Source organism: Carcharodon carcharias, chromosome 4, assembly GCF_017639515.1.
Source record: "Carcharodon carcharias isolate sCarCar2 chromosome 4, sCarCar2.pri, whole genome shotgun sequence".
NCBI classification, from domain to species: Eukaryota; Metazoa; Chordata; class Chondrichthyes; order Lamniformes; family Lamnidae; genus Carcharodon; species Carcharodon carcharias.
In genome coordinates, this window is record NC_054470.1 from 36,215,202 (window position 1) to 36,238,033 (window position 22,832).

Below are 22,832 nucleotides of genomic sequence, written 5' to 3' on the forward strand. Positions count from 1 at the left end.
TGCCACAAGACTTCCCTTCTCCTGTTTAAGGGTTTTAAAGGAAAGTTGCACAAGGCAAGGACTCAGGGAATGTTTATTTCACCCACTGCGGTGAACCACTTTTAAGGAATTAAGGAGCTGAGGTAAAACAACTGTTTAACAGATTCTGGTTCCACACAGTGGAATTTTCTGGCTTGGTAAATGATGAATACTTCTTATTTTTGCTTGCTGAAATGACAACAGCAAGTTACTTCACAGGAGTATTAGAAAACAAAGTATGACACTTAGCCTCATAAGGAGATATTAGGTCAGATGACTGGAAACTTAGTCAAGGAGGTAAGTTTTAAGGAGTGTATTAAAGGAGGAGAGTGAGGTAAAGGGGTGTATGGAGGGAATTCCAGGACTTGGGGCCTAGGCAGCTGAAGGCATGGCCACCAATTCTGGAGAAATTAAAATTGGGGATGCACAAAAGACCAGATTTAGAGGAACGCAGATATCTTAGAGGTTAATGAGGCTGGAGGAGATGTCAGAGATCAGGATGGGTGAGGCCATGGAGGATTTTGAAGACAAAGAATTTTAAAATCAAAAGGTTGCATGACTGGGAGCATCTGGAGGTCAGCAAGCACAAGGGTGACAGGGGAATGGGACACAGGCAGCAGAGTTTTGGATAAGCTCAAGTTTACAGAGGGTAGAAGGTGGGAAACCAGTCAGGTGTACATTGGAATAGTCAAGTCTAGAAGTAATGAAGACAGGAGTGAGGGTTTCAGCAGCAGATGAGCTGAGATGGGGGCAAAGTCAGGGATGTTATGAAGATCGAAATAGATAGTCATAGTGATGGCACAATTATGAGGTCAGAGGCTCATCTTGGGATCAAATGTGACACCAAGGTTGCAAACAGACTGTCTTAATTTCAAACTATTGCCAGGGAGAGGGATAATAAAGTTGGTAGCTAGGGAACAGAGTTTGGAGTGGATCTAAAAACAATGGCTTCAGTCTTACCCATATTTAATTGGAGGGAATTTTAGTTCATCCAGTACTGGAGTCAGATAAGTAGTCTGATGATTTAGCAACAGTGGAGGAGTCATGAGCAGTGATATTGAAGTACAGATGGGTGTGCTCTGTGTACATGTGAAAACTGATGTTGTGTCTTTAGTTAATGTCGCCAAAGGGCAGCAATAGATGAGAAATAGGAGGCAGCCAAGGATCGATCCTTAGAGGGCACCAAAGATAACAGTGAGAGAGCAGGAAGAGAAGGTATTGCAAGTGATTCTCTCGTTACAATTGGTGAGAGCAGCCCCACCAAGCTGGACGACAGTGGAGAGCTGCTGGAGGAGGATGGTGTGATCAACCCTATCAAAGGCTGCAAACAGGTCCAGAGGTGCAAGGAAGTTAAGTTTACCCTTGTCACAGTTACATAGTCATCTTTGACCACCAGGAAGATATAATAATTCTCATAACATTATTGGAATTTATTGTAAAATAGTAGTATCTGTGCCTATATGTGTCTCTGTGTATGTGTGTGAGCCTTAATTGGATTAAAGGCAGCTGGTTTGAAGACTTTGATGTAAACATGGTAGACAGGGGGTAACTTTAGAAAGTAAGGTGTAAAAGGACGTTTGCATTTTTAAATAAACTAGACTAAATTGATTTCAAAGGAGGTGGTGATGTTTAGAAACATTGGGCAGGATTTTGCTGTCGGCGAGCAGGGGGCAGGGCCTGCTCACTGACACGTAAAATGACGTGGGATGATGTCATCCCGCCCCTTTTAAATTTTCAGGAAGGTGGGGGCGCAGCAAAATCAGCTGCGAGCCCGCCGACCTGTCAATGGCCAATTGAGGCCATTGACGGGATCATTTATACAATTAAAGGACCTGCCCGTCCAACCTTAAGACTGGCGGCAGGCCAGGAGCCCCGGTGGGAAATCGAAAAAACATGAAACCTCATCCAGCGGTGGGACGAGGTTTCATACAGGGTTTCAAAAATTTTAATAAAGTTATGTAAATTATGAACATGTCACATGAGGGGGACATTTTAGGGATTTTTTTTCCTATTTTTAATATTTTTCAACGTGGAAACAATCTCCCTGAGGCAGCACTTAGCCTCAGGGAGATGTGCCTCTTTCGTGCGCATGTGCGAAAGAGCACATTCTCGTTTTTGGGGAATCCCCCCGCCTGCACAGGAAGCGCATAGCACATAGCGCTTCCCGCTGGGTGGGTTTAATTGTTCCACCTACTTAAAATGGCGGTGTGGCCCGCTTCTCCAGTGGGTATCGGCTCACTGCCCGCCGGAGATTGGGTTGGGCCCGCCCGCCCATGGTGTTTATTTTTCCTAAAGATTACTGGTAAAACTTAGGGCTAGGAGAGAATTTTATTATCAGAAAGTCCAAAAACATAATGAAACAATGGGAATTTGCATTCAAAGGGGAAAATATGTATAAAGGAGCGAAGACTGTATGTAAGGATAGGCATTTTTAAGATCTAACAAGTGTGAAAAGCCTTCAGCATCTATGCCGCAAGCTACTCTCTGCAAAGAACTAAAGTTAAGAAAACTTACTTTGAATTCGACTGGTTCAGGGTATTGTGTGTCACCTTGCTTGGGTCTTTTAAAATCTGTGGCCAGGATTTTTCATGCTGGCGTGTAAAATAACGTATGATGACATTGGGCATGTGTCCCAATGTCATCGCACTGTGTCGTGATGTTTCATTCAGCGGGCGCGCGCCAGAGATGGCTGCGCACCCACCGATAATTGATAGTCCTATTAAGGCCGTTAACGAAGTAATTAATGTAAAGTTTACGCTGCCCATCCAACCTTATGGTCGGCAGACAGGCAAAAAGGCCAAGCTGCCTTTATGTTTTTTTGGAAACCTCATCACGAGTGGGATGAGGTTTCCTAAAGCTTTTGCTACTTAAATAAAAAGTTTAGATGAAAAATAAGAACATGTCTGGTCTCATGTGACATAGTCACACGAGGGAACATGTTTCATTAAATTTTTAATGTTTGTAAAAAAAAAACTTTAAATCACTTTGTGCCTCAGGGAGATTGAAGCGCTTTCTCGCGCGCATGCGCACTGACCCCGGCTCTCCCTCCTCCCCCCGCCTGCACAGGTAGCGCCGAGCGTTACCGCTTGCGTATTATGCTGGGCGGACCTTAATTGGCCCGCCCGCATAAAATGGCAGTGCAGAGCCAATCGTAGGCGGCATTTGGCTCAGCGACCGCCCACTCCCGCTGAGCCCACCCAACACAGGAGAAATTCAGGCCAATGTATCTTACTGTCGCTTTAATGAAAATGTAACTGGGAGTCAGATTAAGTAGGGGATTTACAAGTTATTACAACAGTAATTTGTAGACATATCCTCTTAATGTTCCTAACAATAATTTTTATTGTTGATAAATGTTTAATCTAATTTTGTAAAAACCTATAAGAATTTGTGGTCTTATTACAACTGAATTCGAGACACACATCTCAAAATTTATACAAATTGCAAAACAAGTTGTTTCAAGTTTCCCTTTGGGATTTAACCAACTCAGCATTTACCATAACATAGAGGTAAAAACAAAAAAACTGCGGATGCTGGAAATCCAAAACAAAAACAAAAACAGAATTACCTGGAAAAACTCAGCAGGTCTGGCAGCATCGGCGGAGAAGAAAAGAGTTGACTTTTCGAGTCCTCATGACCCTTCGACAGAACTTGAGTTCGAGCCCAAGAAAGAGTTGAAATTTCAATTCTTTCTTGGACTCGAACTCAAGTTCTGTCGAAGGGTCATGAGGACTCGAAAAGTCAACTCTTTTCTTCTCCTCCGATGCTGCCAGACCTGCTGAGTTTTTCCAGGTAATTCTGTTTTTGTTTTTGATTTACCATAACATGGTGTGCCATAACAGTGACTTTGACAAGAGCTGTTTCGGTGCTGTAGCAGGGGAGAAAGCTGACTGGAGGGATCATAACATAGATCTGCACATGGATTACATTGAATGAACTGTAAATTCATTTACTTTATCATGTATTATTATTTTAAATAACTATTGGAAATGGACTTCTGTTCACTCGGCTAAATCCGAGATTTAATTCTTAGTCCTTGCTCTTTACTCAATCTTACATTTTTGCTGATTTCCGCAGTCTTCCATGTTTGCAGATCTTTGCTGCCCTCATTATATGCTTGCTGATTTTAAAGCAAGTCTGTTCATTAGGGTCTGCTGTTTTTACTTATTGTTGTGTTCGCATTGAACCAACCTTATGATGTCCTGTACAGTTCCACATCCCTGTCAGAACCCAAAACTATTTCACTGAGTGTCACTACAGGACAGTCTTTTCCATGAGGCCCTATTTGGGGGAAAGGCACTAACTTCAGGAGTCCACTGATAAATTCTTCTGGATTTTATAATTATATACCATTTCTTTAAGCTTTTTATCTGTTTAGGATTTGCCATTTGGAACAAAGGGCAGAATTTTACACCACGCGACCCGATCAGACATTAAATCACGCAAGAAGATGACAGGGGAGCATCCCGTGCCATCCATGTGCACTCGTGCAATATTTCGCTCGGCCAGCGTGCAAAAAAGTCAGAAATGCGCCCACTGACAATTAAGAGGCCAATCAAGCTCATTAATGGTTCAACTGTCTCCGATTTTGTGGCCTGTCCAACCTTACGGTTGGCGGACAGGCGAATTGGCCAATTTTTTTAATCAAATCTCATCCGAGGGTGGAATAAAATTTCCGTTATGAAATAAAATAAAAATAAATATCTGTGGGCAGCCTCTTTATCAGCCATATTTTCAGGTGATTGATTGTGATGCATGGACACTTTTGTTCAGCTTTTAAAACTTTTATTTGGGCATTTTCAGGTCTGCAGCTCCCTGAGGCAGCTGTCTGTCTTCAGGGAGCTTTCTTGCAGCACTCACCCGTGCCCACAATGACGTCGTCACCCTCCCTTTTCCTGCCCCCACCCCGGCAGAGCTGAGCATTTCAGTGCACGTTTCACGCTAGCTGCCGTTAATTGGCCAGCTAGCATGAAATTGCAGCCTGGGGTTGATCGCGGTCGGTGGTATGTTTCCCGACTGCTCCCAGGCCTACCAATCTTCGCGCCCGCCAAAGGTAAAATTCAGGCTACAGCTTCTCCCGTGATGAGAAGACAGAAGCAAACCAGCTTTCAGGCTTCTGCTATTGCCATTCTTCAATCAGTTGGTAAGGGACTTGCAGAAGTGGCATAAGGCAACATTGATCCTACCATACTCTCTCATCTACTGTGCCTAACTTCTGCAGGCTTCCTCCCTCTAATGGCACAGCTTACATCAGCCCTCATATGATTATAAAGCAATAGAAATGTTCGGCCAAAGTGCACAGCTGATTGTCCATGTTGAAGTCATCCAGTTGTTCTGACCTTGACTGCTGCTTCCTGTCATTAGCTTGTGCTGATTCAGATCTTTTTCCTCATCATTTTTTCTCCTCCTGTCATGTGTTTACCACTCCCTGAAGACAATGGCTTGCTGGATTACTGTTCTGTAAACACCACCCTCTGGTGCCTCACCAAATGGGGCTGTTATCTTCTTGCCAGTAGACTATTTGGGGAAATGAGGGGCTTTACAAGCCAATCCAATTCCCACCAAAATTCACAGAAATGCATTCTAAAGCAGAGTTTCTGATCATTGTTGACAGGAACCCTGGATGATTTCTTCCCCTCATGAAACAAGAGGTGCTGAGGCCAAATAATAGTTGGATCAGCCAACTCTACAGAGCTCTAGGATTTAACCAAATTCCTTTCCAGCTTTTAATGTTTAGCCACTCACCAGATAAAATTGATGAGCTGCTATGGTTTGCTTGTTGCAAACATGTGATTTGGCAAACATTGAACTAGGTTTTGAGGTCAGCCGTGAAACAATAGCACTCACTGTCGAAGTTCTCATCAGTTCAGTATTCCCTAATTGATTGCAGTCTGGGGGGAGGGGGTACTTCAACAGCTCTCCCTCTGGAGAAGCGTGGAATCACTGACAATAACATCTCAATCTCTGTGTTTAACTGTGCACGTGCGGCTTCCAGAAGTTGCTGTCAGTTTCATTGGAGGAATGACAATTTTGCCATCAATATTAACAAAATCTGGGCTTTTTTATGAAAACTTATCCAACTGCTGGACTTATCCAACTTGCCTGGATGAGTGCAGCTCCAACAACACTCAAGAAGCTCAACATCATCTAGGACAAAACAGCCGATTTGATTGGCACCCTCCACCACCTTAAACATTCACTCCCTCCACCACCAATGCACAGTGGCAGCAGTGTGTACCAGCTACAAGAAGCACTGCAGCAACTCATTAAGGTACCTTCGACAACACCTTCCAAACTAGCAAACTCTACCACCTAGAAGGACAAGGGCAGCAGATGAATGGAAACACCACCACCTGAAAGCTCCCCTACATGCACATCCTGACTTGAGACTCTGGGCAGAATTTTGCCCTTGGTGGGCGTGCGGGCTCCACCGGTGGGTGGACAGCTGACCCCTGCCGCCAAAACGGGTCCCGCGGCCATTTTGAGTTGGCCTGCCCAGCAGCCTACCTGACAGGAAGTGCTATGCTCTTCCTGTGCGGGGGGTGGGGGGTGGGGGTAGGGAATCCCCAGCTGTCAAAGTGCGCTCTGCTCCCTGAGACTAAGTGCTGTCTCAGGGAGATTACTGACAGTGCACAAAAGTTAAAACATAGAAAAATAAAAATATTATTAACACGTCCCCCTCATGTGACAATGTCACACGAGATGGGACATGTTAATAAAAACGACATAAACTTTATTACACTTTTTAAAAATGGACATGAAACCTCATCCCGCCAGTGGATGAGGTTTTATGTATTATCAGGAGCCCACTGGGGCTCCTGGCCTGCCCACCAGCCTTAAGGTTGGACGGACAGGTCTTTAATGATCTTAATTAGCCTGTAAATGGCCTCAATTGGCCAATGACAGGTCGGAGGGCAGACAGCTGATTTCACTGTCCACCTGCCTTCCTAAAAATTTAAAGGGACTGGGATGATGTTGGGGGTTCCTCCCGATGTCATCCTGTGTCATTTTCCTGTTGGCGAGCAGGCCCCACCCCCCAAATTGCCGACGGGAAAATTCTATCCTATATCGCTGCTCCTTTACTGTCACTGGGTCAAAGTCCTGGCATTCCCTCCCTAACAGCACTGTGGGTGCAGTGCACCACATACATTGCTGCGGTTCAAGGTGGCAGCTCACCACCGCCTTCTCAAGTGCAATTAGGGATGGGCAGTAGATGTTGGTCTAGCCAGCAAAGTTCATATCCCATGAACAAATAAATTTAAAAAAGCAACTTTGGGAAGAGGCTACAGTCAAGCTCTTAGTTAGGTTGGGTATGAATCAAGGGAAATCTTGCATAAGGAAAAGCTATCATGTGGAAAATAGTAAGGAAAGAAATAAAATTAAAATCTAGCCAAGCGAACATTGCCCAGCTGAAAACATCATCATGGGTAACTGAACAATGTAATTCCATTACTCCCTCAAACAAAAGGCCGCAGTTATGTTTTCACCTCATTTAAGTTTTGGACTAGATTGGTTTATTTTTGGTTTATGCAGGCATTACTTGGTTTATTTCTGTCACCCATGGAATTACTACAGCAGATGAGTAATGTCGGAATAAGTTTGTTTTCCTTTTAGCTTCTGGATGATACTGTCTGGAAAATATTCATCAATAGATGAAGCTGTTTGAACATTGTGATCTCCCTTCACATCACTGCATGTGCATATATGAGTGAATGAAATGTAGATCCATTTGCGTGACAAAACAGAAGTTCTAAACATTTGAATTAAGTTAGCAGTAAAACACATTGCCTAAACCTTGAGGCTTTAAACATGGCTCTGAAATGTCTATTAAAGTGTAAATATTACATATTGCAGGACAAAACTGTTAGGAGGTACATGGCACCAAGTAAAATGGTCACAGTGTCAAACACAAGCTAAGAATCAAAATGAGTTTCAGAAGTCCAGTCTCATTCATATGTTTATATTCCAATTAGTTTATTAATCTGAACTTGGGCTTTGGTTTTATGTATAAATTTGAGAACACCTAATCTTCTATAAACTAAACTAATCCTGGTGAGTTCACAACTCTGAACTAACCAAGACCCAACGCACTCCGAGAGGTCCATAGGGACCATCTTCCTCATGTAAGAAGAAAGTTGTAATAAAAGCACAATTCTGCAGATGCCAGAAACCTGAAATAAAAACAGAAAGTGCTGGAAAATGCAGCCTGTCTGGCAGCATCTGTGGAGAGAGAAACAGAGTTAACGTTTTGAGTCCAATATGATTCTTCAGTTCCGAAAAAGAATCATACTTCACTCAAAATGTTAACTCTGTTTTTCTCTCTACAAATGCTGCCAGGCCAGCTACAAAGGCAAAACTCAAAATCCACTGCTTATCAAAATGATTGTTACCAATCCATTCCAATATTTTTCACTTCCCTGCAGCTGTTTACTCCATAATTACCTTGATTAATGTGTAGGGCTGACAGAAAAAAATCACAAGAAATCAGAATTGAGGAAAATATATTGTGGCCCCAGCACATTATCTGGAAACTTGATCTTGTTTGAGTGCATGAGACCGTGGTATGAACCTCACGTACTCCCCACACAGTTGCCTCAGGCAGAGGGAGTTCACAGGAGCAGCTCCGCCTGCGGGACTGCTGCCCTCAGTTAAAGGGGAGGTGTCCTGTGGAACAGCATTCATCCATTGAGCAATGCAGGGACAGAATGCTGCCCCATTTGAAGATTCTTAGGAGTTGCAGCAAAAGAGGTCAAAGCGGAGGGGTTTCCCCTTGTCAGGGTCAGTCTCTGGAATGTCTGGATTGCAGTGGTGGAACAAGTGAGTGCAATTTCCCATGCCCATCAGAGCATAAAAGGAAAAGGCTTTCAGGTCTTGGGAAGATTGCCAAAGCAAAACTTTAATGTGCTGGGGCCACAATATATTTTCCTCACTTCTGATTTCTTGTGATTTTTTTCTGTCAGCCCTACACATTAATCAAGGTAATTATGGAGTAAACAGCTGCAGGAAAGTGAAAAATATTGGAATGGATTGGTAACAATCATTTTGATAAGCAGTGGATTTTGGGTTTTCCCTTTGTAGCTGGCCTGGCAGCATTTGTAGAGAGAAAAACAGAGTTAACATTTTGAGTGAAGTATGATTCTTTTTCGGAACTGAAGAGTCATATTGGACTCAAAACGCTAACTCTGTTTCTCTCTCCACAGATGCTGCCAGACAGGCTGCATTTTCCAGCACTTTCTGTTTTAATAGAATTTGCCTACCCAGAAGTGTATGGCTCGGGATGCATGCCCCAGTGAGATTGCTCTCAAACTCAATTCGCTGAGGCCAGCAGCTAGGACGGTCGAGCTCAAAAAAAGTTTATCTTTGGATTGCCACCAAGTACATAAGACCCATGTTTTTTTGAAATGATGGCACCAACAAAACAGTGCAGCAATATAAAAATAACTGAACTCAGCGCACACTGTAGACCCTCCTGGCCTACATAGATAGTTGCTCACCTAATGATGCATTTATAATGGGAAAAGAGAGGAAAGCAGGACACTGAGAAAGGCTTGTCTGACTAAACAGATTTTCTACTTATATAAAAAGAACTACAGCACTTTTCTTAAAACTAATTATAAAGAGCAGACCTGACTTTTGTTCAGATACTAAGTGGCCCAGAACACAAGAGGGCTTTATTTAACAGATCAAGAGAAACAAAAATATGTGAAAAATAAATCTTTTGCAATGAATTTCTTTTAAGTAATTTAATAATGTCTCAGTTTGGCTTATTGTGAGTGAGTTTTGCTGACATTATCTTTTCTGTGGGGGTATTCAAAATAAACATGCAAAGGGACACTGAGCTCACTGGAGTTTTGCATAGAATATTCAGAACAAATCCCAATGATCAAATCAAAACCCAAATCTCTCCAATGTGGGTTAGCGAATAAAATCATGCCCCAGTGTAATATCAGAAAGTCTCAGGTCTGATCCCCAATTTGTCAGGTGATCTCAGCTAGGCTGTCAGAAGTTGAACAACATCTGGTCTCAGCATCACTGGGCCTAGAAGGGAAAATCAGGCAGCGATTTTGCTGATCAATTCTGATTAAAGATCATCGACCTGAAACATTAACTCCTATTTTCTCTCCACAACTGCTGCCTGATCTCCTGAGTGTTTCCAATATTTTCTGTTCTTGTATTTTATACCTGTTTCTTAGGGATTTCATTCCTGATTTCTATTCAATGTCCTCATCTGGAAAATCCATAGGCTGGATTTTATAGGGTACTGTGGTGCCCAACCCCTGGCTAAAAAGTTATGTGGACCCCACGATCCTAATGGCTGCCCTGCAGCAATTGAACACTGGGAGCAATGTTCGTTGCTTTAAAACGGGACTTCCACTCCTATCTTGGAAGTTCCGCCCTAGAAAGCTGCTGGACAATCAGGTGGCCAACAGCTCTGTTGCCCCTGCTGCACTAGATAGACGTGGTGGCCACTGCTGGGTTTATGGACAGTCCCATCATGCAGAGTAAGTCCAGGGTCGGGGATCTCGATGAGGGAGTTGAGGGAGGTGGGGGGCTGGGTTCAAGAGGCTAGGGAGGGAGGGTTAATGGGGTCAATAACCTGATCAAGCAAAGGAAGTCATACCCATGCCTGCGCAGCTAAAGCTGCTAGGCTTCCTGCAAGGCATGGGCCTCCCCACTGCTGCAAATAAAATACCAGTGGTGGTTGCCACTTATAAGGTCTCCATGGGCCCACAGGTGGGCAGGACGCCTGACACCTCCCCCAACCCTGTAAAATTTCAGACAGGTCAAGGCTGGGTGGGTAGGCAATAGCCAGGTTGCCTGCTGGGTTTTTTTGAGCTCTCACCCCACTATCAAAGCCACCGATGGAGGAGTGGAAAATCCAGCCCATGTGTGTGGATAACAGACCAGGCCAAGAGCGGGCTCATCTGCGATGAACTTTCATCCAAACAGATTATTGTCGTTGATCAAGGCCCTGCCTACCTCCTTAAATCAATGTAAAAGAGCCCATGGCACTGTTTCTAAGAAGAGCAAGGGAAATCACCCCAGTGTCCTGGCCAATATTTATCCCTCATCCAATACCCAAAAGCTGATCTGGTCATTATTATGTTGCTATTTGTGGGAGCTTGCTGTGTGCAGATTGGCTGCCACATTTCCTACTTTATAACAGTGAATACATTACAAAAGCACTCAGCTGGATGCAGAGAGATTTTCAATGTCCTGAGGCAGTGAAAGAACTGCAAGCTCGTCTTCATTCTTTTTTTAAACTAGCCAAAAATGCTCACTGTCTCAATTCACACATTAGGCATTGTCATTTGCACAAGATAGTGGAGGGTTAACTGTACCTAACATTTGTCGATTGCTTAAAAAAGGCAGAGGAAAAAACTGGAAATCTGTTGTGTAAAAGAACAGTTGGAGCAGGGAAATTTACAGTTTACTTAGCTGGTTAGAACTCAAGCATGGGAATGCTCGTTTTTAGATAAACAATGTTATACATTTATTTATAGCAGTTATGGGTGGAGTTTCATTTCTACTTTTGCTACCATTACAATTTCTTAGATTGAATTTTAGTGCCTTATTATTCCTGCTTAGAGTAATGAAACACGGGATGCAGTTCACTGCTTTTAAATCAATAATTAATATTATTGTGCTTAGGTTCTTATGAAATGATGTTTCATTTTGGCATTATAATCCTTTGTTCAGTGACGAATAACTTTACAAATGTATTGAGTCTCAAGCAATCATAATATTGTGCAATTATACACAAATTCTTGCAGTTATAAATGCATTTACCTTCACACCCATCAGAGAGCTCCACAGCAATGCTTAAAACTGCACTGATAAAATGAATGATTATTTCTTGGGACATCTCGGTTCTACCATTTAAGCACCATAAGAGTCACTTCTGTTCCTGTTTTATCATGCGCCAAAATCAAATCAATCAGTTTCTCTATATCTTACTCAAATAGCCACCACAGTGCCAAAAACTCCATTTAAAATGGAATAATTTTTTCAAATATACACAACACAAAAATGGCATGGGTAATCTTATAATGGATGTTGGATGTACATTCAGATTTTGATGTGAGCTCCCAGTAAACAAGGCTCTATGCCAGGAGCACAGTTTCAGAGTATTTACTCCTAATTTATCTGAAAAGCAACTGTTATTTTAATAAGGCTTTAAAGAACCAACTTGTGGTCACTCATAAACATCATCTAATAGTTCGTTCTTTCCAGCAGATTTTCCCTTTTGTAACTCAGGAGCAATGAGGTCAAATTTGACATCGCTATCACTTAAGTTAAATTTAACTTAATAACAACATCTTTGTACAAAATTCCTTCTATCAAATTGTCAAACTTCCCAAATCATGATAGGCCTGTGTGTGATTACTTTATTTTAAAATATGTCTTCAGAAAAATAATCTGCTTGTTCCTCCATTGCTTGGGAAGTAGTTTCTCTATTTTACATGGGCTGCACAAAAACTATTTCCACCCTGATATCTCTTGAGATATTTTTCAGTGACAAAATTCTATCCCATACACATGAACAAATATCAGTGGCCTTGCAGCAATTAGAAACTTAGGGCAGAATTTCACCAGTGTCAGACAGGCTTGGCTGACCACCGCCCGCGATCGGGGCCGGAAGGCAATTTCACACTGGTGGGTCAATTAAGGCCCGCCCAGTGTGATTCGCAAGTGATAGCGCTCAGCACTGCCTGTGTGGGGATGGTGTGGGGGAGGGGAGGGTGGTGCGGTGTGGGGGGGGGTGGAGTGTGTGCTGGGTGAGAGTGATCTTTGTGCATGCGCACGAGTGCGTGCTTCATAATCTCTCTGAGGTACAGAGCTGCCTCAGGGAGATGGAGTATTATATAAAAAGAAAGAAAATAAAAACGTAATGAAACATGTCCCCTCATGTTACTCTGTCACATGAGCAGGGACATGTTATTAGTTAAGTTTTAAAATTTTTATTTAAGTTTTATTTGCTTTAGGAAATCTCATCTTGCCCGTAGATGAGGTTTCCTAAAAGGTCCAAAGGCTGCTTTGCCTTTTCGCCTGCCCGCCAACCATAAGGTAGAACGGGCAGTGAAAGGTTCAACTTGATTGATCATTTAATGGCCTTAACAGGCCTTTTAATTGTCGGCGGGCACGCTACCGACTCCAGCATTCGCCCGCCAAACGAAATATCGCACGACTGCGCTTGATGTCGGGATGCTCGCCCAACGTCAACGCGTGTCATTTTACACTCGAGCGGGTTGGGCATGCGCCCGTTTGCTGAGCTAAAAATTTTACCCTTAGTGACATTTGTGCTGATGCCACGATGGTCGAAACATTTTTTGGGACCACTGATATTCATGAATGACATGAAGCATAGCTTCATGCAGCTTAATATAATAAATGGATCAAGCACAAAACAAGAGCACAAACTCTTTGCTAAACCATGGGTTGAGCTCCATGCCAGAAAATATGCAGTGACTTAAGCAAAACAGTGTATGGTGAAAGTCTAACTGCAAAAGTTGAAATAACTGTCAAGCCTTGAAAGAAATAAGTGCCTGATAGAATATTTGCTCATAAAATGTATTCGTATTGAGTGCCACACTACATGTACTGCACTCTAAGTTTCAATTGGCTAGTCATTTCAGAGCCATTTTTTAAAAAAAGATCCTTGTAACATGGGTATAAACTACACTTAATATATTGTACCATGTAGTATTTATTTCCAAAATGAAATCTATTCTCGAAACTGTGGCCTGCGAACTAGACCAAAGTTCAGAAGAATACAACCAGGAATTAAATCTGCAACTTTCTGGTCTGTCTTTATACAAACATACATACGAACATATGAATTAGGAACAGGAGTAGCCCACTCTGCCCCTCCAGCCTGCTCCGCCATTGAAGACAACCATGGTTGATCTGATTCCAACCTCAACCCCATATTCCTGCCGACCCTCGATCACCAGTTATCCCCTTGTTAATCAAGAATCTATCTAGCTCTGCTTTAAAAATACTCAAAGACTCCACTTTCACCGCCTTTTGAGGAAGAGAGTTCCAAAGACTCACTACCCTCTGGGGAAAAAAATTTCTCCTTATCTCTGCCTTAAATGAGCGACTCCTTATTTTTAAACAGTGACCCCTAGTGTTTGATTCTCCCACAAGAGGAAACATCCTCTCCACATCCACCCTGGCAAGTTCTCTCAGGATCTCAAAGGTTTCAATCAAGTCATCTCTTACTCTTCTAAACTCCAGTGGATACAAGCCTAACCTGTCCAACCTTTCCTTATAAGACAACCCAACCATTCCTGGTATTAGTCTAGTAAATTTTCTCTGAACAATCTTGAGCCATCAGAGGAGTTTGTATTCAAGCTTCATTGGTTAGTATGTGCAGACTTAGCAATGCATTTGTAAATCTGGTGATTATATGATTGGGGGTCAGATCTAATCCTCTCCTGTTCAATCAGGGCAGAATCATCCAAAAATCAGCAAAGTCTGATATCAGGTAGGGAAAGTGGTGTTTGACCTGTTGACGGCAATGACGGCTTTTTCCTTTGTATTGTGCTGCACTTTGTTTCAAAAAAGCAGAGGCACAGGTTTCACATCGGATCGATGGTGGGACAGCCTCTGATTTGCCCGCCCCACTGTCATACAGGCTTTCAGTAAACTGGGTGCCATATTTAAAGGGCACCCCTACACAGAGCCAGCACTCTCTAAGGGAACAAAAGCTGCTGCAAAGTCATGGTTGCCAAAGAGAGAAAATGTGCTGCTCCCAAATTTAGCGACATCTCCCTTGAATGCCTACTGGATGCAGTGGAGGCCCGCTGCAAAGTCCTCTACCCTCCTTGAGCGAAGACGAGCAAGCAAGGTCACCAGTCCAGCATAGGAGGCGCTGGCAGTGGTGCTCAGCGCCAATATCCTGCAAAAGAGGACAGCCACCCAGTGCCAAAAGAGGATGAATGATCTCCTCCGTTCCACCAGGGTAAGTCACTCTTCTCATCACTCTCAATTCACACACTCAAAAACCCATCAAACATCCACAGGGCCCTCACTCACTGCCAGTTCAATGGACATCACCATTCACTCTCTCACATGCACCTTGATCTGCCCCATGGATAGTGCCCTCATTCCATCCGTGGCACCACTCACCACCCACACATACCAGACATCCTTATCATCAGGCCTGGCAGGCGTCCTGCTTATACTTTCTCCATCCTTATTCATGCAAGACAAGATGGCACACAACAAAAGGGAGATGTCACAGACTGATGGAGGAATGCCCAACATCGAGGTCCTCACAGACATTAAAAACAGAACCATCCAGCTGACTGACGACAATCTGGACCATTCCTGTGGTGACAGTGAGATCAGCGGCACTCTACCAATTGAAGATCCAGCAGTGCAACATCCATCAGACAACCAAGCTGTGAGTCACTTCCCCTGTTCTGCAATCCCCTGTCATGTACTAATTATCTCTCCCTGCTTTCACAGGCACATCTGGGAAGCAGCTGAGGGTGTCCATGTGCCAGAACCTCGATTCAAGCCTCCAAGAAACCTCGGAAGAGGAATCTAATGACGTCCTAATTGAAGACCTGTCACAGTGCTCACCCACACCCTCCACCAGCGCAGAGACACACACCTCGGTGGGATTTGGTTCTAGAGTAGGCTCGGGATCACAATCTGGTGAGCACATCGCACTGTCTGATCCACAGCAGGCGGAGGCAGGGGCTTCCCAGGTTTCTGGCACTTGGAGGACTGCTGGAGGCCAGAAATTTGCTGAGTCCCAGTCAGATGAGGAGCCTTTATGCTCGGTCATACATCAGTTGCTGGAGCTGCAAAGACAAGCTCAGGAACATCAGGAAAGGATGTCCACTGTGCTCCTCATACTGCAAGGCACAATGGAGGAGTCCATGAAGTAATAGCACCGGCATGCCAAAGCATCGAGGTCAACACTTGTAGGATTGCTGCTGCCATGGAGACTTTGGTCCATGACATTGGCCCTGCACTGCTCCAGGAGCTGCATTCCATTGCTGAGACACTTGCAGGCATCATCAGTGTCAGTGCAAGGGGCAGAGGGGTGCGGGGAGGCAAGGCAACTAGAGCTCACTCCAGCTGCCCCTTCCTCTCAAGGAGACAGCCAGGTTCTCTCAGGTACCCATAGGGAGGAGGATCAGCAGGTGCACACCCCGATGCCATCCATCCAGGTGACTCCAGGAGTGTCCAGTCCATCTGAAACCCCTCTTCCTGTGACCCCAGCAGCTCCAGATCCACAGGCAGAGGAGGGTGCCACTGCCACACAGCAGGACACTGGAAGCAGGCTGGGGCCCTCCAGGTCTCTGCCCTCCAGAGGACGCCTGTCAGGGTCATCACAGACAACCAGATGTAGCAGTCAGCAGGCCACCTCCTCCTTCACTGTGGATGTCGGAGGGGCACCAGGAGTATGCCGCAGGGTTAGAAAGGTCAAGAAAATTTAGTAGCACAATGTAGGCACAGGCATTAATCACTTGTACTTAGTGTTGACCATTGTAAATACACTCCCAAGACTGTCTCCTTGTCCATGGCTCCTTGTTATGTTGAGCAGTGTTTGTGTCAATCAGGTGTGAAATCTTGTCTCCCGCACAAAACAAAGGTTACTGTTGCTGACAGGGCCTTTCCCCTGTGCAATGTGTTACTTTCTTAGCACAGTGATTGTCCGGCTTCAAAGTCACTGTCCAAGTTAGTGTTGCGTGCACATCCATGTGGCTTGTGTTTGCTGCACAAATCTCATATCCAAGTGTCACTGGGTTCCGTGATGTTCTCTGTGTGCTCTCAGCACCTTAGAGGTGAGGCTGCTCCCCACCTCAACACCATTCCTGACAGGTGAAGGTGTGGTGCTGAAGGGAACATGTGATGAAGCCTGCCAAAGAACCAAGTTGTCTTGAAGTCCATGTAGCCACTGTATCTCAGCAGTGTCTTGATGATATGAGCCTCTTCACAGAGCGTATGTGCACTGCCCTCAACCAGACAGGCGTCAGACATTCCCAGATGCAATGGGAAGATCTCAGAAATTTCCTCAGTGCATCTCGTCATCATCCTCCTGGAATTTTGTGGCAATTAAGGCCTCATGACAATGCCTGCCTTGTCTGGCCAGTGCAATGGCCTCATCGCCTGCACCCTCGCCTTCCAGGAGCTCATCACCCTCAATCCCTTTGACTTTCTCCTCATCGGAGGAGAGATGCAACTCTTGCATCTCCTCATCATCCAGCTCCTTCCCCACTTTGCATACCAGGTTGTGTATCACGCAGCAAGCCACTACGCTTATGCCACCCTCTGGGGAGTGTACTACAGAGCTCCACCAGACCGGAGCAGGCACCAGAACTTAATTTTCAGGATGCCAATGGTGTGCTCAACCAAATTCTGGGTTGCGCCATAAGCCCTTGACCCTGAGGAGCCAACTCTGCATCCTGTATGCTTCCTAGAAGACGTCAGGGATTTGAGACCTGCTGAGGATGTACAAGTCGTAGACGATTCTGGGGTATCTTGCACACATTTGCATGATCCGTTTGCTATGGTCACAGAACAGCTGAACATTGAGAGAGTGGAAGCCTTTGTGGTTCACATACTGGACTGCTTGTTACCATGGAGATTTAATAGCCATATGGGTGCAGTCGATGACACCCTACACCTCCGTAAGTCTGAGCAAATCCCAGCACTCTCGCTTCCTCGCTTGCCTGATCCCTGTCAAAATTGACAAACGTGTGGGCCTTGGCAAAAAGGGTGCCTGTGACCTCCTGGATACACTTGTGGATGGAGGCTTGTGAGATCCCGCAAAAGTCCCCAGTGGAGCCCTGGAAGGAACCACTGCCGCAGAAATTGGGTGCAGTGGTAACTTTAACTGCCATGGCGCCAAATCCCTCAGAAGGTGACATATGCGTGTGACCAGTTCCCTTGACATGCACAGGCATTGGCTCTCGCTCATCTGCAGGTAGCACATCCGCCGCCGTCTGTAGACCCTGATCTAGTGATGCACCTACAAACAACGGCTCTGTGGGGTTCATCCTCTGTGTGCAGAGGAGGCCATGTCGCCCTTCAATTTCAGGGGCAGGATTTTCAGGTTGTCAGGCGGGTGGGCCCAGAAACAGCCGGGAAACGGTCCGCTGTCCGCGATTGGCCCCATGACCGCGATTTCACGCTGGCTGGCCAATTAACAGCCAGCTAGAGTGAAAGGTGCGCTGAGAAGCTCAGCGCTGCTGGGGTGGGGGGTGGGAGGAGTGCGAGCGCAAAAGTCTGTGCATGTGTGGGGGAGCGCACACTGAAAGCTCCCTGAAGGCAGAGAGCTGCCTCAGGGGGATGAAGAATTTTAACATCAAAAGTAAATAGTTTTAAAATCTGAAAAAACTGTCCCCACTTGGGACTCACTAGCAATTACATGAACAGAATAAAAATTCTGCCCAAAAATGTATATTTATTTTTTAATTAAATGCGGAAACCTCATCCTGACCATGGATCAGGTTTGCTAAAAAATCAAAAGGCCGCCTGGCCAATTCAGCTGCCTGCAAAGTGTGAGGTTAGATGGGCAGCGAAAAATATGTTTAAATTGATTGACTAAGGGCCTTAATAGGCTTCTTAATTGTCGGCGGACACGCTACCAACTCTCACGCACTCCCGGCGACCTAAATATCACGCAAGTGTGCAATAACTTCGGGATGCTCGCACAATGTCATTGGGCACTATTTAATACCCGATCGGTTCGGACAAGCGCCCACCCATGGAACATAAAATCCTGCCCCAGGCCTCTGCTCCTCCCTTTGGCGAGCCAGGCATCTCCATCACATTCTTCTCCTCCTTCTCTCCTGCCCATATGCAATCAGGCAAACAGTGAGATCACCAGACTCCATGCTCCTGCTGGTCTCCTCACTGCAGTATCAAAGAGAGAGACACAAGGTTCAGCAATAAGTCTTCTAAGGACCACCCTTGGTCCAGTCATCGCCTGTGACTGCCTCTCAAGGTTCCTTAATGCATGCCGGAGAGTCCAGGCCACAACATGGATGCCCAGTGTTTAATGCGCCTGATGGTTCACCATGCCCACACCCAGCACCACCCTACACCACATGACCAAGTGACGCAGCTTCATCCACTCGATTGCATCCTGAACTCTCGTCACAGGCGCAGGCATTTTCCTAACCTGGACTCCATGGTTTGCTTGTACTATGAGGATAACTTTTCAATGTCAACTAAAACATAATGCAAGGGACTAGGAGTCCTCCCTCAGTGTTCGATGGCCACCTTTCCCAACTGGATCCTCAGGCTTGCCCAGTCGCGCAATGTTTCTGCAGCACCACAGCGCTTATTCAAGTTTGAAGTGTGCATACAAGAGGTTAACAGTAGAGGAGCAACCATTGGCACTGTGAGGAATTAATGCTGCTCGAGGAGGCACAATTGCTTGATTAGGCTGATTCCAAGCATATCAATTGAGCTCAAAGCTAAACACTCTCAGCTGCAATGGAGTGCTCATCTTTGATATGTTCTGTCATTAGCCCAGCCGTTTGCTACTCCCATCCCACCCTTTCATGTTTTTGTGCTCAAACTTCTGTCCGTGCTGCTGTGACCACTCCCCCAACATTGTCGCCCTTACCCCGAGTTTGCATTCTCCCCCTTCTCCCTTTACACTGTCACCCTTGCCCCAGCACCACAAGCCAGCCATGAAGAAGCCACCAAGGAATCTTGCCTGTGCCCCTCCCATGAAACAGTGGAGCTGCTGGGATTATCACAAGTGCTGCGCAAAGTTGTGTGCACTCACCTCAAAAGTTGAGGCCAGGTTCAGGCCTTTTAAAGGCAGTTCTAAACCACTCTGTTGCGAGATCATGCCGATGTGGGATTTAAGTTTGACATGGGGGGGGGGATGGTTCTGGTGTGTGTGGCTATAATAATTAGATGCAAATTTATTATAATTAAGTTCCCAACATTTGACGGCAGGAAACACAGCCTGCTTTGACAGGGGCAGGGGACAATCATGCTCTGGTTTTATGTCGCTGGGAAATGTGACCTTCTTGCGAGATTTTCCGATCCTGCTACGAATGGGGGCGAAAAATCCAGGCCTCAGCTTCAGGTCAGTCAATAAACTCTGAAATTATATTTCAGCTTTTGAAAGAGAATGGATAAGGGGAGACGAAAATGGAGGAAATTCTTCTTGGGGCAACTCAGTAAAGGGCACTAGCATATGAACATATTTCATCTTACAGTGGCCAGATAAAAGTCTCACTAGTAATTTATTTCCTAAGTGTTAGAAATCTGAACTAATTACAGTAGGGAGGTGCTGTTAGATAGGGGATGGGGGTTAAGAGAAGAGAATCAGTACAGACCACTCCCATGTTAGAGAGTGGCATTGGTGGAGGTTGAGAACGAGAACACTAATCCAAAAGGGAAAGAGAAGATATTTACCCTCTAGTTGTTTTTAAAAAAGTGAAACAATTATAATTAAATCACAATCTTGATCTGTTCCAGCTGCATGTCACTAAATGAACCGGATTTAATTCCCTATAATAAAGAGGAACACTTACATTCCTGAAAATGCCAAAAATAGTTCCGATAGATACCAAGCAGTCGATGTTAGAAGAACCGTCCAATGGATCAAAACAAACCACATATTTACCCTGAAAAGAAACACATATAAATTAAACTGGCTAATATCCTTTTAAAAAGCCATTGAAAATCCTTCTTTTCAACCATGCCTTTGGCTTTCCCCTCCCTACTCCTCTCCATTGTTGACCTTCCAGCTAAATGGTGTCTGTTGTTTTACTCTTCTAATGTTAAGCACTTTGAAAGACATTACAGCCCATGCAGAAGGTGTAAATTACTGCTGGATTGTAATGTTCTATTTCCCCTCACACTCGTGACAGATGAAACTAATGATTAATTAACGACAGCCTAAATATTTATGGGGAATTTTCCTTCTTCTTCGCTATGCGTATAAAAATTAAAAATATATATATGAAGGGCCAGATTTTCCATTCCACCAGCCCCAAACGCAACAGGGCCGCAACAGAATCGGAAGTTCTGGGCAGCTGACTTACACTGGAAACCCAAATTTCAGATTGGCCAGAAATGTCTCTGTGGGAGTGCATACTGATAGTCCCGCCGAAACCTCTCTGCGGGTAATCTTCGGATGTTTACCCAGAACTTATCTACTCTGATTTAAAGGCCCAAATCTTCTGGGCTCCATATAAACGTATACCCCAAGATGCGCTATGGGACCCGTCGAAAGTCTCAACATACTGACTCTGTGGGAATTGCCCGGGAAGTTTGAACATCCAATGGGCTATTCCCCTGCTCCCTGGAAAACTCCAAAAATGTTTCTAACTCTGAGTTAGAGCCGGTTACAACTGACTTACCTGGATAGCTACCCAGGAAACGCTAGACAGAAAAACCCTAGCCTAACTCCTGGGTAACTACATAACTGTTCCACCCCACACCCTCCCCTCAACCACGACTACTCCAGTGACCCCCAACTCCACTGAACCGACCTCACCACCTGACTCACCCCCTCGAACCCTGACTATACCCCCGACCTCTGACCCCCCTGACTCACTCTTGACTCCCACTCTGCCCCCCGACTGCACCCCTTAACCCCTGACTCCCTCTCACCCGACCTTACCACCTGATACCTCCCAGTTCCCCAACTCACAGTTGATGCCCCCTATTCCCTCTGACCCCACTCTCCCCTGGCCTCCTGACTCCCCGCTGTCCTGACCTGACCCAACCTCACCACCCTACCCAGCTGCCAGCCTTACCCCTCACCCACCCTACCCCCGTACCCACTTTATCTCCCTACCCTCTTACTTTCTCTCCAAAGCTCTTCAAAGAAGCTTTGGGACATTTAAACTCTTTACTTAGCAGAATATGTTAGCTAGCTCTGCAAAAAAGGGACTTGGCTTCAGCACAGATTCCCCTTACTGATGTCGCCGAGATTCCCTGCGCTGAGTTAGTTTGGAAGGATCCTCCATTGGAAAATTGGCCAAAAGGATCAGAGGTAGGTAAGTGGATTTTTTTTTCTAATCTTTGTCAAAAATAGGGATTCTGATCCTGATAAGATTGAGGCCATTCGCACTGATCCTAGCAAGTGTAAAGCCTGCTCCAGGAGCATAGCCTGTTAAATCAGGAGGAGGGTCTTCACACTCCTGCCACCCTCAGTACTGTTAAACAACAGCCACCAGGTGCAACCTCACCGTCCCTCCCCATCGTCATTCCTGACTCACCCCTCCCCCACCCATACAATCCATGCAATAAATCTGCTGCATCCTGAATTTGTCTTTTTAGAGAAATTGCCTCACAAATAGAGCTTTACAAATATAATGTGTGTTTTAATCAGGGGTTATACCCAAAATGTTGATTCAACTAAATTATTTTACAGATGCTGATTTGTGTTTGTCCAGCATTTCATGCTCCTAGACATTGTAGGGTTATGTTTTCACCTTTGCATTACTGGCAAGGCACCTCAGCCACTAACACTAACCCCATAATTCATAATTTATGTTTATAAGTAATCATCATCATCACGGATATTGACAGAGCCAGCAGAGGCCCACAGGGAGTGCATTATGGAGCCACCCATGGGTCACGTTTGTTACACACTCACAGTTTTCTCAGGCTCCACAATTACAGCATCTTTATTCTCCTCCGTCACTAGCACAGAAGTGCTGTAGGATGATTTTAACAGATTAATCATGAGGTCATTAGACAGGACATCCAATTTCTTGACTTCATCTCCAGTCACATTCACAGTGCCTGCAATTCCATACCTGAAAAAAAAACATCTGAGCATTTATCAAAAAATAATCCACTTAAATACA

At 44.9% G+C, this 22,832-nt stretch overlaps 1 protein-coding gene across 1 annotated transcript in view; it reads right to left on the bottom strand.

The window, feature by feature from the left end:
• The window catches only part of LOC121277111 (fructose-1,6-bisphosphatase isozyme 2-like), a 57,839-nt gene that overhangs the window by 27,634 nt on the left and 7,373 nt on the right, over positions 1–22,832 (bottom strand). The window contains exons 2-3 of the mRNA XM_041186133.1: positions 22,619–22,781; positions 20,544–20,636 (exon numbers count right to left, since the gene is read on the bottom strand). Coding sequence (XP_041042067.1) covers positions 20,544–20,636; positions 22,619–22,781 — 256 coding nt within the window. The remainder of the gene's footprint in view (positions 1–20,543; positions 20,637–22,618; positions 22,782–22,832) is intronic.